The sequence below is a fragment of the Canis aureus genome, chromosome 23 (genome assembly GCF_053574225.1).
Source record: "Canis aureus isolate CA01 chromosome 23, VMU_Caureus_v.1.0, whole genome shotgun sequence".
NCBI classification, from domain to species: domain Eukaryota; kingdom Metazoa; phylum Chordata; class Mammalia; order Carnivora; family Canidae; genus Canis; species Canis aureus.
The window spans coordinates 22,169,036-22,185,897 of record NC_135633.1 but is presented as its reverse complement, the minus strand read 5'-3'; the positions used below and the strand labels follow the sequence as shown (position 1 = coordinate 22,185,897).

Below are 16,862 nucleotides of genomic sequence, written 5' to 3'. Positions count from 1 at the left end.
TTTCCAAAAGTGTTGCTTTCTGAAGTATCTAATCTTTCATTCTTTGTTTTTTTTAAGACTTTATTTATTTATTCATGAGACACAGAAAGAGAGGCAGAGACATACACAGTGGGAGAAGCAGGCTCCTCTCATGGAACCATATACAGGACTGGATCCCTTCATGGGGATCACACCTTGAGCCACAAGCAGACGCTCAACTGCTGAGCTACCCAGACATCTCTCTTTCATTCTTTGTGAGAATAAAGATATAGGTAGCACAGAAGGGGCACAGAAGCGAGTCTTGATGAGGAATTTGATCGAATCAATTAAGTTAATAGAGTTAGACTTGGCTAGGAAGGCAGGGAACAGGGAAACAGCACTCTCAGACTCTGGCTCTAGCTTCCTAGATATTGTTATTATTATTATTATTTTTTAATTTTTTTTAATGATAGTCAGAGAGAGAGAGAGAGAGAGAGGCAGAGACATAAGCAGAGGGAGAAGCAGGCCCCATGCACCGGGAGCCCGATGTGGGATTCGATCCTGGGTCTCCAGGTTCACGCCCTGGGCCAAAGGCAGGCGCCAAACCGCTGCGCCACCCAGGGATCCCTGTTATTATTTTTTTATTTGAACTTTAATCATGTAATAAACTTGCCCATGGCAAACTAAAAAGAAAAAAAAAGAACAACTTGGTAAATCTGATCCATTCACTATCTTTAACAATATTAACTATTTTCTAATGATGACTAGAAGCTTATTTTGGGAAGGAACTTTAACAAATATGTGGAGAACCAGCTGCAGAGCCTATCTGAGAACTGAATCTCTTAGTTCTAGGGACCCTGGAGATATGAGAGGTTCTGAGTCAGCACACTGAGTCTAGACCACATTGTTCTCCAGATACAGCTCCTCTGCTCCCCCTCCTTGAGTCAATAGCCTATTTTACCTTTTGAAGTAAACATGATTTTCTCTGCTTCCCAAGTTAATCATTCCTAGGCCTATCTGTTAGCTCTCTTAATAAAAAACTGGGGGAGGCAAAACCTCGGGGTCCAAACCTGAGTCTGGTCTGAGTCCGAGTCGGATTCTCAGTCCCCCTGTCCCCTATATTAAAATTCAGGGAGACACCAAGTCTTTCTTCATTTCGTTGCCTCCAACTATCTTGGATCCGTGGCACAAATACCGTGCTATAAATGCATATATATGATGTGATAAAGGCTGAGAATGAAGCATTATAAATAATGAGAAGGACGAATCCAATATTCATAATAAAGGTGAGAAATTCCAGTGTTCTTCAACTCCAAGAACACTAACAATATTCCTGGAGGAAACAGGTTGGTGGATTATTTTCTGAACAAATGGAGAGTCCCTGAGAAAAGACATATAACACTGAACTAAGAATATCTGCATTGAAGCAGAGGTCCCTATTGAAGCTCCCAAAGTAAATGATACCAATTGATGATACTCACTCATCACCTGGAATTTCAAGTTAGCCTTCTAAAGCCTATTCATTAAGTGTAAATTAATAGTCAAACATTGAATGAAATTTGAGAAATAGTTCCAAAACTAAAGTTAAAAAACAAAGCAAGATATTAAAAAAAAATGTTTGAACCTTAGAAGCTATGAAAACAATAGTGGAATACAAATATATAACTTCTCAATTTATCTTTATTTAAGTATATGAAATGTTATTACATAGTTTAAGATTAGTATATCCACTAGTCTTTATCAACATTAATTATTGTGTGTTTATATTATGCCCTTATTATTTGAAATATTGAAAACAAATAGAGGATATTTAGTAGAAACAGATAATGAAAATCTTCTTTCAGCTTTTTATTAAATATTAATAAATGATGAAAAATGTCTTGGTTATAGTGTAATTTGATTATAACAACACTTCTGTCAAATCATTTATTTTAACTTGATTTTTTTCATATCTGTTTTATTCATTACTGTGTGACCAGCTGAACTGCTTTATGAGGCAAAGTATGTCCTAGTGGAAGAATGATACACAAAACCAGAATCAACTGGACTCAGAAATACTGGAAGTTTCTAGGTATATTTCTATCTTTTAGAATAAGTTGGCATTAGACAGTCCATTAGCATTTTTGGACATCAGTTCTCCAATTTAAAAATGGATGTACTAAATTATGTCATATGTTTTAATGACAATTATCTAACATTCATGAGTATTTCACAAATTCTTGAATACTTGAATTTTTACAAAAGGGATATTCTTATATCCTATCATCTAATCTGTTATAAAAATATTTCCCTGCATAAGAATCTCTACTCTGAATCTATACCTTTAGTTGCTAAAAAAAAATACAACTCTTTATCAAAACTAAGCTTAAGAGACCAGGCTATAGTATCAGATTGCTTTCATCTTGTTCCCTCCATGACTTGTACAAGATGGAAAGTAATGACCAAGTTTCTAATAACTCCAATGTTCTCTTTCTCAATTATGACAAGGTAGAAATAATATGACTTGTCTTATGGAACATCATGATTCCTGCCACTAGAAATGTCTAATAAATGTCTGTAGCAGAATAAGAAAAATGAAGATGAAAATCTTACACTTCAATATCATTAACCAAATAATGTCAGAGAGATTATTAAGAATAGTAACTTCAAATACTTTTTTTTCTCTTAGTGAAGGATGCTCCAGGATCTTGGACATTCCAACATCTCGAAGTCCCAAGTCTCTGAGTTCATTCTGATGGGATTCCCAGGCATTCACACCTGGCAGCACTGGCTCTCCCTGCCCCTGGCACTACTTTACCTCTTAGCTCTCACTGCCAACATCCTTATCCTGATCATCATCAAACAAGAGGCCACACTGCACCAGCCTATGTACTATTTTTTGGGGATCCTGGCTGTGGTAGACATGGGACTGGCTACCACCATCATGCCCAAGATTTTGGCCATCTTATGGTTCAGTGCAAAGGCCATTGGTCTCCCTGAATGCTTTGCTCAGATGTATGTCATACATTGTTTTGTACTCATGGAGTCAGGTATCTTTGTCTGCATGGCTATAGACAGATATGTAGCCATTTGCCAACCACTACGCTATCCATCAATAGTTACTGATTCTTTTGTCGCCAAGGCAACTGTGTTTATGGCACTCAGAAACAGTCTGGCTACCATCCCAGTGCCAGTGTTGGCCGCTGAGAGGCACTACTGTTCCAAGAACCAAATTGAGCATTGCCTATGCTCTAATCTTGGAGTCACTAGGTTATCCTGTGATGACAGAACCATCAACAGCATCTACCAGCTATTTCTTGCCTGGACACTGATGGGGAGTGACCTGGGTTTGATTTTTTTATCATATGCTTTGATACTCCACTCAGTGCTGAAGCTGAATTCAGCAGAAGCTGCATCCAAAGCCCTAAGTACCTGTACTTCCCATCTCATCCTAATTTTATTCTTTTACACTGTCATTGTTGTCATTTCTATTACCCACAGTGCAACAATGACTCTTCCCCTCATCCCAGTTCTGCTTAATGTACTACACAATGTTATTCCTCCTGCCCTCAATCCCATAGTGTATGCATTCAAAAACAAGGAGCTCAGGCAGGGCTTCTATAAGGCTCTTAAGCTGAATATCAAGGGCAACTAACATGGAGAAGGGGCTCACTTAGGTAGTTTACTCATATATTTATCCTTATATTTTCCAATCATTATGCAAGGCAGAAATACTATCAAAAAAGAGCACTGTGGCATATTTTCAGTTAATAAATCAAATTGGTGGCAACAAGTGAAATTTAAAAAAATGCCAACAGGTATGAAATATATGAAATCTTTGGGTTTTAAGAAAATATATGAAATCTTTTTATATATGAAATCTTTGGGTTTCAAGAAAAAATCTTATTGCAAAAGAGGACCATTATGATGCTTATTGTCTCAAGGGATCTAAGGGAAAGGCAAGTGAAATATACTACCTGAACTTCCTCAGGCCTTTTTGCTTCACATTATCTTTTTTCTATCATATTTCACTCTCTTATTTCTTGTTTAAGAATGCCTTTATCCAGATCTCAGTTCATAAGGAAGAAATACTAATTGTCCAAATTAATCATATTCATTAGTTCAAGATATTTCAGTATCCATTGGAATATTTTTTTCCCATTATAAATCCCCATGGAAGGATTCCCATTGATCATGTTTATTTTGGGAAATCCTTTCTGAAATAACCAACCATTATCCAAGATCCATATCCTTCATGTATCACTTAGTTAGAAACTAAATAATGCACTTGGATGCAAAATAGCAAGAATTAAAATCATGAGAATAGTACACTGTTAAGAGACTATTAAAATATTGCAATCTGAATGTCTAGGAAAAAAACTTTACATGAATATCAACATAAACAATGGTCTTTATAACTTGGTAAAACTTTAACAATTACATATATATAGTTAGAGTACATTAAAATTTTCATATTTTGAACTCAGGGCATCTAACCACTGAATTATTAAATGACTTTGGAGTTTGTATATTTGTAACATAACTCCTATAGGTTACATGTTGATAAATTGGGCAGGAATGAAAGGGCAGGTTTCAGAATGAGGAGGGATGTTACTAGGACAGTGAGCACTGAAGAAGCAAAGTGAACAAAACATTTCAGGTAATCTATATTGGGATGTGATACACTCTCATAATTTCACTGCTTGTAAAATGTATAGCTAACATTATGAATTTTAAAAGTATCAGGATTGCTTTTCATTTTGCTGATGCATGGTTACATTATCCTTTTTTTAAAAAAGAAACATTTCATTTTTTATTCATGAGAGACAGAGAGAGAGAGAGTAAGAGAGAGAGAGAGAGAGGCAGAGACACAGGTAGAGGGAGAAGCAGGCTCCATGCCGGTTAGCCTGATGTGGGACTAGATCTGGGGTCTCCAGGATCATGCCCTGGCTGAAGGAGGCGCTAAACCGCTGAGCTACCCAGGCTACCCTACATTATTCTTAAAAAAATTATCAATGATCAAAACTAAAAGACTATGGTCACGTTTGAGATAATTTTTTAGTCATTTTTAATCCTTTTATTCTGTTATTCCAGACCACTCATTTTTTTCAAGGAGGCTTCATCCATTTAAAGCCATTCTGCTATTCAGTCCCATCTTACTCGGGGGACTCTCTAAGTCATCTAATTTATAAGTGTTAAATTGTATAAATAAATGCAGGGACTGGATTTCCTTCAGTCAATTCTTTGTTAATATCACAAATCTAGACTTTGAAATGTATTGAAAGTATCAACACTGTAGGAATTCAGGGTAATCTGTAGGTGTAATGTGTTGTTAATTAGTTCATATTTTTTGTTAATCAACTGGTTAAGTGATAGGTACAGTCTTGCCCTAGACACAGTCCATCTTCCATTTGCATTATCAAAGAACCTTCTTAATTTTCACAATACAGCAGTTCATATCATAGCATATGTACCAATTGTACATCTATCTGGATCTCTAGACCAAATATCCCATGAAAAGATTAATGACTTATTCATGTCTCTATCAGTAGCATTTGGTTTAATGTCAGAAATATAGTGCAAGTTATAAATCAACACTTTTGATTGAACAAGTACTTTTTCTTCACTTTAAATTTAACAGTCACTGACTTACAATTTATATCACAATTAGCATAATACCTAGCTTGTGATGTGTTAAATTTGGAGCTTCTACAGAAGATATTAGTAGTGTGGAAGAACTTTGGGAGTTGCAGGACTATGTCTAAGAGCACACTAAGCCTCATGTAGCCACTTGAGAAGTTTCATTTCTATCTCCAGATTCTGTCTAACATATGGAGACGTAGAATTGGGTTCAACTTCAGCCAGAGAGATAGACTACAGAGAGTAAGGCTTATCATCAAGTGTATCCAGACCATGAGTTGCTATTAACAGTATAGTATGTTTTAGCTTGCTAGAAATCTCAGGGTAGTGAATACTAAAACAAAAATGTTTGTTACTCTGGAACCCTTAATACAGGATAAGAGAATAATTTAAAATGTTGCTCAGTAAAATCAACTTCTGAAGCTTAAAAATAATGTATGTCTGATATGATACAGCTCATCTGTCTAATCCAAGTGTAAAATAAAACATACTTTATTCTCATCAAGCAAGTTTATTTTAAATTAATATTATTCATTTTGTTTGAGCTAGTGTTAAAGGTTTGGGTTCACTCATTTGCAACAAGCTGGGGAAGAGCAGGTCTTTCTTTTATTGAGAATTGACCTATTCTTCTGGCAATAATAAGTTGAATTATAGGTTTTTACTTGAGATAAAAATTCTCATCTTCATTGACATAGCAACTGAGATATATGTCTAAAATGATTTCTAAAAAATTTTATAAGTGTCTTTACATGATTCTCTTTTCATCTAGATTTAATCTTGGTCTTGAAAGAGACTATAAAATTTTAATACATGTAAAGTGCATGGTACAATGCCAAGCTCCTTCTCTATATATATTTTTTAGTTATAAAATACATTTTCACTATAAATTTATGTCACCACTAGTGCATGACCTAGCCCATTGTTGCAATCAGCTAAAATTTTTGAGACACAAATATTAAATTAACTAAAAAAATAAAACATTGCTATCTTATTTTTAAAGTAATATTTTAAGTGAGGTATAACAAACACACACAGAAGACACAAATCATGACTAAACAGCTTGATTGATTATCATTAAAAGAACACAAGCAAGGTCAATATGTGCTTTATCTCAGCATCTGAATTGCTCCATTCATGCCCCTTCCAAGTAAATACTATAAAAGTTACACTCTCTTAACTTTTATCTACACTGATTAATTTCGGCCTCTTTTCGTACTTTATGTAAATGCCACCTTGCTATTAGCTAAGTAGTCTGTATATAAATGCTTTTAAGTTTTTATACTACAATCAATGCTGTTATCCATAATTCCTAAAATTATTATATGACTCATATATTTTGTGGTTCAATCTTTTCTATTTTTCTTTATAAAAATTTAGAGAAAAGTAAATGACTATGACTAAATCAATATTTCATTTTTCTCCTTCAGAGCCAACAGTTGTTTAAGATGAAGAAATATAGTGCATCAGTTAAAAACTTTAGCTCGGGGATCAGAACATACCATATTTTAAATTCCACTGTGGCAACCTATTATCTGTATGAACTCTTTGAACTTCATCACTAAAATGTGGATGTTCATAGTTGCTTTTATCCACTTAGTAGTATTAGTACATCTTATAAATAAATAAAACAAATGCTGAGCGTCTCCAGGTAAGTGGTTTCTCATTTATATTCTGATGTAAAAACACACTATACTATGCTGAGTTCTCCCAGAAGCAGACCTGAGATAAGAATTTGATTTAAATGTTTTATTGCCCTGGGTAACATTGACATTTTCACAATATTAATTCTGCCAATCCATGAGCATGGAATATTTTTCCATCTCTTTGTTTCTTCCTCAATTTCTTTCAGAAGTGTTCTATAGTTTTTAGGGTATAGATCCTTTACCTCTTTGGTTAGGTTTATTCCTAGGCATCTTATGCTTTTGGGTGCAATTGTAAATGAGATTGACTCCTTAATTTCTCTTTCTTCAGTCTCATTGTTAGTGTATAGAAATGCCACTTACTTCTGGGCATTGATTTTGTATCCTGCCACACTGCCGAATTGCTGTATGAGTTCTAGCAATCTTGGGGAGGAGGCTTTTGGGTTTTCTAAGTAGAGTATCATGTCATCGGCGAAGAGGGAGAGTTTGACTTCTTCTTTGCCAATTGGAATGCCTTTAATGTCTTTTTGTTGTCTGATTGCTGAGGCTAGGACTTCCAGTACTATGTTGAATAGCAGTGGTGAGAGTGGACATCCCTGTCTTGTTCCTGATCTTAGGGGAAAGGCTCCCAGTGCTTCCCCATTGAGAATGATATTTGCTGTGGGTTTTTTGTAGATGGCTTTTAAGATGTTGAGGAATGTTCCCTCTATCCCTACACTCTGAAGAGTTTTGATCAGGAATGGATGCTGTATTTTGTCAAATGCTTTCTCTGCATCTATTGAGAGGATCATATGGTTTTTGGTTTTTCTCTTGCTGATATGATGAATCACACTGATTGTTTTACGAGTGTTGAACCAGCCTTGTGTCCCAGGAATAAATCTTACTTGGTCATGGTGAATAATTTTCTTAAAGTACTATTGGATCCTATTGGCTAGTATCTTGTTGAGAATTTTTGCATCCATGTCCATCAGGGATATTGGTCTATAATTCTTTTTGGTGGGGTCTTTGTCTGGTTTTGGAATTAAGGTGATGCTGGCCTCATAGAACGAATTTGGAAGTACTCCATCTCTTTCTGTCTTTCCAAACAGCTTTAGTAGAATAGGTATGGTTTCTTCTTTAAACAATTGATAGAATTCCCCAGGGAAGCCATCTGGCCCTGGCCTTTTGTGTCTTGGGAGGTTTTTGATGACTGCTTCAATTTCCTCCCTGGTTATTGGCCTGTTCCGGTTTTCTATTTCTTCCTGATCCAGTTTTAGTAATTTGTGGCTTTCCAGAATTGCATCCATTTCTTCTAGATTGCCTAATTTATTGGAGTATAGCTGTTCATAATATGTTTTTAAAATCGTTTGTATTTCCTTGGTGTTGGTAGTGATCTCTCCTTTCTCATTCATGATTTTATTAATTTGAGTAACTTCTTGCAAGATACATCCATGAAGGCAAAAGAAACAAAAGTAAAAATGAACTATTGGGACTTCATCAAGATAAGAAGCTTTTACACAGCAAAGGATACAGTCAACAAAACTAAAAGACAACCTACAGAATGGGAGAAGATATTTGCAAATGACCTATCAGATAAAGGGCTAGTTTCCAAGATCTATAAAGAACTTATTAAACTCAAGAACAAAACACAAACAATCCAATCATGAAATGGGCAAAAGTCATGAACAGAAATCTCACAGGGGAAGACATAGACATGGCCAACATGCACGTGAGAAAATGCTCTGCATCACTTGCCATCAGGGAAATACAAATCAAAACCACAATGAGATACCACCTCACACCAGTGAGAATGGGGAAAATTAACAAGGCAGGAAACCACAAATGTTGGAGAGGATGCAGAGCAAAGGGAACCCTCTTGCACTGTTGGTGGGAATGTGAACTGGTGCAGCCACTCTGGAAAACTGTGCGGAGGTTCCTCAAAGAGTTAAAAATAGACCTCCCCTACGACCCAGCAATTGCACTGCTGGGGATTTACCCCAAAAGATACAGATGCAATGAAACGCCGGGACACCTGCACCCCGATGTTTATAGCAGCAATGTCCACAATAGTCAAACTGTGGAAGGAGCCTTGGTGTCCATGGAAAGATGAATGGATAAAGAAGCTGTGGTCTGTTTATACAATGGAATATTCCTCAGCCATTAGAAATGACAAGTACCCACCATTTCCTTCGATGTGGATGGAACTGGAGGGTATTATGCCGAGTGAAATAAGTCCATCGGAGAAGGACAAACATTCATTTGGGGAATATAAATAATAGTGAAAGGAAATAGAAGGGAAGGGAGAAGAAATGGGTAGGCAATATCAGAAAGGGAGACAGAACATGGAAGACTCCTAACTCTGGGAACGAACTAGGGTGGTGGAAGGGGAGGATGGTGGGGGGGTGGGGGTGACTGGGTGGTGGGCACTGAGGGAGGCACTTGACAGGATGAGCACTGGGTGTTATTCTGTATGTTGGCAAATTGAATACCAATAAAAATAAATTTATTATTAAATAAAAAAATAAATGCCCCCCATATGAAATAGATATTGAATTATTCAAGAAAAGAGACTATATCTTGTCTAATTCTATTAAATAAAGTTTAAAAAAGTACAAGGGAGTCTATGATGCTGCAAAGTTGTGGTTATCTCTGGGAACCAAATGAAAGTCACTGCATGTCACTGCACTCCTGTAGTTGGGTCTGTCAGTATAGGTATACTTAAGATCTGTGCACTGTACTCTATATAAGTTATATTTTAATTTAAAGAGATGCATGACAATAAAGACCTCATAGAAATGGTTGACATAGCTGAATTTACTCGTATGTATTAGATCAGCAATTCTTAAAACTATTGGTCTTACTATTCAATTTACACTATTAAATCTTACTTAAACTCTAAAGTGCTTTTGTTTTTATGGTTCACATCCACAAATATTATATACGTTTAAAATTAAAACAAAAATTTTTGAATTTTACATATTAATTTTTAAATAGAAATAAAACTATTACCACAAAACTATTTATGAAAAATAATATATTTTTAAAAACAAAAGTAGTAAGAAGGGTCATATTATTTTATATTTTTGCATGTATTTTAATCCCTGGCTTAATAGACAACTAGATTCTCATATCTACTTCTGCATGCAACCTCCTGAAATAAGTTTTTTGTTTGATATTTATGGAGAAAGGTGACTTTGCATAGATATATATTTGTAAGAGGGAGGAGTTGAGATTTTAATACCTTTTTCAGTTAATTGTGGATATTCCTCTTTGATACTACATCTCAAATCAACAAAGGTAGTTTTCTAAAGATTAGTTGCAATGTAATAACTGAAATTTATCCATGAACTTTGGTACTCTGTTGCATTAAGACCCATTGGTCTATAAGAGACATCCGTATAGGAAAAGAAGTTAAACTGTCACTATTTGCAGATGGCATGATATTATACATGGAAAGCTCTAAACATTCCAGGAAAATGCCACTAGAAATAATAAATTAATTCAGTAAAATTATAGAGTACAAAATCAATCCCTAGAAATTGGTAGCATTTCTATACTCTAGTAACAAATTATCAGAAAGAGAAATAAAAAAAATAACATTTAAAATAGCACCAAAAACAATAAAATACCTACAAATAAATTTAACCTTAGAGATGAAAATCTGTACTCTGAAAACTAAGAAACCTTGTGAGGAAAAAAATTGAAGATGACACAAAGAAATGGAAAGACATTCCATGCTCATGAATTGGAAACATGAATATTGTTACAATGTCCATACTACCCAAAACATTCAACAAATTCAATGTAATTCCTATCAAAATGCCAACAACATTTTTCACAAAACTATAACAATCCTAAAATTTGTACAGAACTTCAAAAGATCCTGAATAGCCAAAACACTCTTCAGAAAGAAAAACAAAACTAGAGGTCTCACAATATGAGATATCAAGATATACCACAAACCTGATTAATCAAAATATGGTATTGGCACAAAGACAGACACATAGATCCAAAGAACAAAATAGAGAGCCAAGAAATAAACTCATGCTTATATGGTTAGTTAATCTATGACAAAGGAGGCAATAATATACAATGGGGAAATTCAATCTCTTCAGTAAACAGTGCTGGGAAAACTGGTCAGCTACATACAAAAGAGTGAAAATGGGCCACTTGCTTACGCCGAGTTCATACACAAAAATGAACTCAAAATGGACTAAAGACCTAAATGTGACACCTGAAACCATTAAGATCCTAGAAGAGAATACCAACAATAATTTCTCTGACATTGGTCTTAACAACATTTTTCTAGACATATCTCTTCAATCGAGAGAAACAAGAGCAAAAATAAAGTATTGGGACTACACCAAAATAAAAAGCTTTTCCATTTGCACAGTGAAGGAAACAACAAAACAAAAAGGCAACCTACTGAATGAGAGAAGATATTTGAAAATGACATATCCAATAAGGTTAATATTTGAACTATATAAACAACTTACACAATTCAATACCATTAAAAAATGGGCATGGGGGACACCTAGCGGTTGAGCATCTGCCTTCAGCTCAGGGCGTGATTCTGGGATCCGAGTCCCACCTAGGGGTCCTTGCATGGAGCCTGCTTTGCCTTCTGCCTAAGTCTCTGCCTCTCTCTCTCATGAATGAATAAATACATCATTTAAAAAATGGGTATGGGACCCGAATAAAATTTTTTCCAAAGAAGGCATACAGATAGCCAAAGAACACACGAAAAGATGCTCACCATCACTAACCATCAAGGAAGTGCAAATCAAAACCACAATGAGATATCACCTCACACTTGTCAGGTGGCTGAAATCAAAAAGACAAGAAATAACAAGTGTCAGTGAAGATGTACAGAGATAACAACCCTCATACACTGTGGGGGGATGTAAATTGGTATAGTCTCTGTGGAAAATATTATGAATTTCTTAAAAAAAATCTAAAAATAGAATTAGCATATGACCCATTAATCACTGGGCATTTACCCCGTGAAAATGAAAAAACTAATTTGAAAGGATACACGCACCCCTCTGCTTATTGCAGCATTAGTGACAATAGCCAAGATAAGGTTAGCAATCTAAGTGCCCATTGATAGACAAAGGGGTGAGGAAGGGGAGTGTGTGTGTGTGTGTGTGTGTGTGTGTGTGTGTGTGTGTGATAGTATATTACACAGCCATAAAAAAGGATGAGATTGTGCCATTTGCAATCAATAACATGGGTGGACCTAAAGAGTATTACGGTAGGTGAATTAAGTCAGACTGAAAAAGACAATTACCATATGATTGCACTCATACGTGGAATCTAAAAAACAAATGAATAAACAAAGGTGGAGTGAGTAGAGGAACCAGTGAAATAGGTGATGAGGATTAAAGTCTACAATTATCGTAGTGAGTACTGAGTAATGTATAGAATTGTTGAATCACTATATTGCACACCTGAAAATAATGTAACTCTGTATGTTAACTATACTGGAATTAAAATAAAAAAAAGTTAATAAAAACAAATGAATAAACAAACAAAAACCAGAATCAGATCTATAAGTACAAAGAGAACAAACAAACAGCATAAGTAATACAGTCATGATATTGTAATAGTGTTGTATGGTGACAGATGGCAGTTGTGATTGTGGTGAGCATAGTACAATTATAAACTTCGTGTGTCAACTATCCTAAAAAATGTGAAATAAATGCAAAAAATTGGTCTACCCATGCATTGGAATCAATCTTTACACATTCATCATCTTATAACACCAATCATTTGTTAGTTAGAAATAATGACCTCTGAGTTATACAGATCTTCCAAATGTTGGTATAGTTTATTTTACAATGTGGACTCTGGAAAACTCATTCTAAAGGGAAAAGGATGAAACTGAAAAACCAAATAATAGTTTAATATTACTGTGAAAATTTTTTTTTATTTTTTATTGGTGTTAAATTTACTAACATACAGAATAACCCCCAGTGCCCATCACCCATTCACTCCCACCCCCCGCCCTCCTCCCCTTCTACCACCCCTAGTTCATTTCCCAGAGTTAGCAGTCTTTACGTTCTGTCTCCCTTTCTGATATTTCCCACACATTTCTTCTCCCTTCTCTTATATTCCCTTTCACTATTATTTATATTCCCCAAATGAATGAGAACATATAATGTTTGTCCTTCTCCGACTGACTTACTTCACTCAGCATAATACCCTCCAGTTCCATCCACGTTGAAGCAAATGGTGGGTATTTGTCATTTCTAATAGCTGAGTAATATTCCATTGTATACATAAATCACATCTTCTTTATCCATTCATCTTTCGTTGGACACCGAGGCTCCTTCCACAGTTTGGCTATCATGGCCATTGCTGCTAGAAACATCGGGGTGCAGGTGTCCCGGCGTTTCATTGCATTTGTATCTTTGGGGTAAATCCCCAACAGTGCAATTGCTGGGTCGTAGGGCAGGTATATTTTTAACTGTTTGAGGAACCTCCACACAGAAAGGAGGAAAGACTATCCATTGGAAGAAAGACAGTCTCTTCAATAAATGGTGCTGGGAAAATTGGACATCCACATGCAGAAGAATGAAACTAGACCACTCTCTTTCACCATACACAAAGATAAACTCAAAATGGATGAAAGATCTAAATGTGAGACAAGATTCCATCAAAATCCTAGAGAAGAACACAGGTAACACCCTTTTTGAACTCGGCCATAGTAACTTCTTGCAAGATACATCCACGAAGGCAAAAGAAACAAAAGCAAAAATGAACTATTGGGACTTCATCAAGATAAGCAGCTTTTGCACAGCAAAGGATACAGTCAACAAAACTCAAAGACAACCTACAGAATGGGAGAAGATATTTGCAAATGACATATCAGATAAAGGGCTACTTTCCAAGATCTATAAAGAACTTATTAAACTCAACACCAAAGAAACAAACAATCCAATCATGAAATGGGCAAAAGACATGAACAGAAATCTCACAGAGGAAGACATAGACATGGCCAACATGCATATGAGAAAATGCTCTACATCACTTGCCATCAGGGAAATACAAATCAAAACCACAATGAGATACCACCTCACACCAGTGAGAATGGGGAAAATTAACAAGGCAGGAAACAACAAATGTTGGAGAGGATGCGGAGAAAAGGGAACCCTCATACACTGTTGGTGGGAATGTGAACTGGTGCAGCCACTCTGGAATACTGTGAAAATTTTTGTGACTTCCTAGGTTCTCCAAGATGGTCTTGAAGCCCTCAGGGTTCATAGCTCAAAGTGCTTTAATTATTACTCTATCCAGGTCACTTCAGCAAGTCTATTACCTATTACTTGTCTTCTATTCTCAGACAAGACAAGACTTCTATTTTTTTAATCCAGAAATATTTCTAATACTGGCCCTTCCTAACACCACTCTTACTGTCTTTGAAAGACCATCTAGAATATCCACCTATTTCTTGTTTTGCCTCTTGTATTTTTCAATTCAAATTTGTCCTATAGCTAATTTTGAAGACATTTTAATCCATGGCTAAACAATCTTCAATGTTTTCCCATCAGTTTGATGGTGGGGCTCAAATTTCTTGGTATGACATTTAATAAGATAAAATTTAGGTTTTATTCTGTCTTTCCATTTTATTTCTTTACAATCCTTAAGCACCCAAAGCAAAAGTGGTCCTGCTTTGGACAATAAATTATATGGTCCTTGTATCCTAGTTTTTCATGCTTAGACTTTGATAGACCACATCTCAATCCCCAAATCCTACATATACTTCAAATTTATGTTGACTTTGCTCAATTTCTTTTCCTTATTTGCAAATTTCTGTCCTGTACTTATCTTGATAAGTCTTTGAATATTGCATGAGAATGTTCCTTCTTTCCTTGATTGATTGATTTTGTCTTTTTCAAGTTTTTATTTAAATTCTGGTTAGCATACAGTGTAATATTACTATCAGGTTTAAAATTAAGTGATTCATCATTTATATACAATAACCAGTGCTCATCACAAAGACCTTCCTTGATAACTATCACCCTTTTAACCCAACCCCCACCCACCTCCCTTCCAGCAACCCTCAGTTGATTTTCTATAGTTAGGAGCCTGTTTTCTGGTTTGCCTCTCTTTTTCTCCCTGCACTATATTCATCTGGTTTGTTTCTTCCTTTTTTTTTTATTTTGTATTTATTTATGATAGTCACAGAGAGAGAGAGAGAGAGAGGCAGAGACACAGGCAGAGAGAGAGGCAGGCTCCATGCACCGGGAGCCCGATGTGGGATTCGATCCTGGGTCTCCAGGATCGCGCCCTGGGCCAAAGGCAGGCGCCAAACCGCTGTGCCACGCAGGGATCCCTGTTTCTTCCTTTAAAGAAGCCTGTGCATCCTGGAGTCCAGGGTAAGCTACTGTCACTAAATTCCAACAGGTCCTGGATGTATATTTGCTTCCAAAGGTATTAGTGATTAATTCAGAGTGAAAACCAAGTTTCTCTACCTCACACTTTTCATCTGTTCCATTAAAGCCAAATCCTTTATAAGGATAACAAGCAGTACATCAGTGAGTTTTTTTTCTCACTTATTTGTTTTTGTGTTTATTTGTTTGTTTCTCTTGAAGAATATGAGGTTTCATGTTTCTAACTTGAGATGTCTACAGCTCTTGCTTCTTATCATTTTTCCCTGCCCAGTACTCCAGCTATCTTTAAGATAAAGAACAGGGTTGTGTGGGTTGATTCATACTTTATCTTTCAAAGAGGGAGGTAATTTGATTATAAGTACCATTCAGACTTAGTTTGGAACTCCCCTACCTCTTTATTCTGCCTATGATTCTGGGGGATTAATAAGCAGACAGAATATAGAAAAGGATTGGAAGTACAATAATTACAATGGTACAGGAAGAGAAAGCCACCTCAAGGTCTTCATTCAATCTTCTGTGAGCCTTTTGAAGAAACAAAGCAACACACTCTACTACCAAAAGCATACTACACCATATATACTGTACCAAACAACCACACATCAGTCATAATTTCTTTTCTCTCCTTGATGATATAGACTTCATTAACTGGTCCCGGTGCCTAAGACTCCAGAATCTGATGGACAGTACAGTGATTAACACTATCACTGCTGCCTCTGTGTTCCCTCATCCCACACTGGGCAGCCATTTGACACAAAGTGTATGTAGCACCCATTGTTGCTTCTGGCTGTTTAAAAGAGAAAATGGCCTGCTTGGTATCATCACTTGATCCCAGCAAACCCCTAGAAAAATCTGGATGAATCAAATACTGCCTAGGATGTAGGAGGGCCAAGAAGCCTGACTTTTTCACTTTCTTCTTCCTTCCATTCTATGCTTCCCTAGAAATGGCCAATGAGAAGTGTTTTGTTGTTGTTGTTGTTGTTGTTGTTGTTGTTGCTTTTAGGAATTCAGGGTCTGGAATACAAAATAAAATCCTATCCAGAACCTGAAGAATCCTCTCCATAATCCTCTGGAAAAGAATATCGAAAAATCTAGATCCAGAAAAGAAAGTTCTAGATTCTTTGAGACTGTTTCAACTTTTTTGCTGTTGTTATTGTATTCAAATGTTTTCCTTGAAATATCAAATTCAATTTTTTGGTGATATATGGTATTATCACTGAATATTTTAAGCATGAATATTTCAAACTATGGAATATATAATTTAAGCAATTCT

General features: G+C 35.9%; 1 protein-coding gene across 2 annotated transcripts; it reads left to right on the top strand.

Moving 5' to 3' along the window:
- Positions 1–2,627: 2,627 nt before the first annotated feature.
- LOC144295346 (olfactory receptor 56B2-like) lies at positions 2,628–7,425 on the top strand. 2 transcript variants are annotated; one of them, XM_077867730.1, is made up of 2 exons: positions 2,628–3,284; positions 7,005–7,425. In XM_077867730.1, exons 1-2 carry the CDS (start codon positions 2,633–2,635, stop codon positions 7,019–7,021), a joined length of 669 nt encoding a protein of 222 aa, XP_077723856.1. In that variant the 5' UTR covers positions 2,628–2,632; the 3' UTR covers positions 7,022–7,425. The 2 variants fall into 2 exon arrangements, with proteins under 2 accessions (XP_077723856.1, XP_077723855.1); XM_077867729.1 differs by having other exon boundaries at positions 2,628–3,755.
- The last annotated feature ends 9,437 nt before the right edge of the window (positions 7,426–16,862 follow it).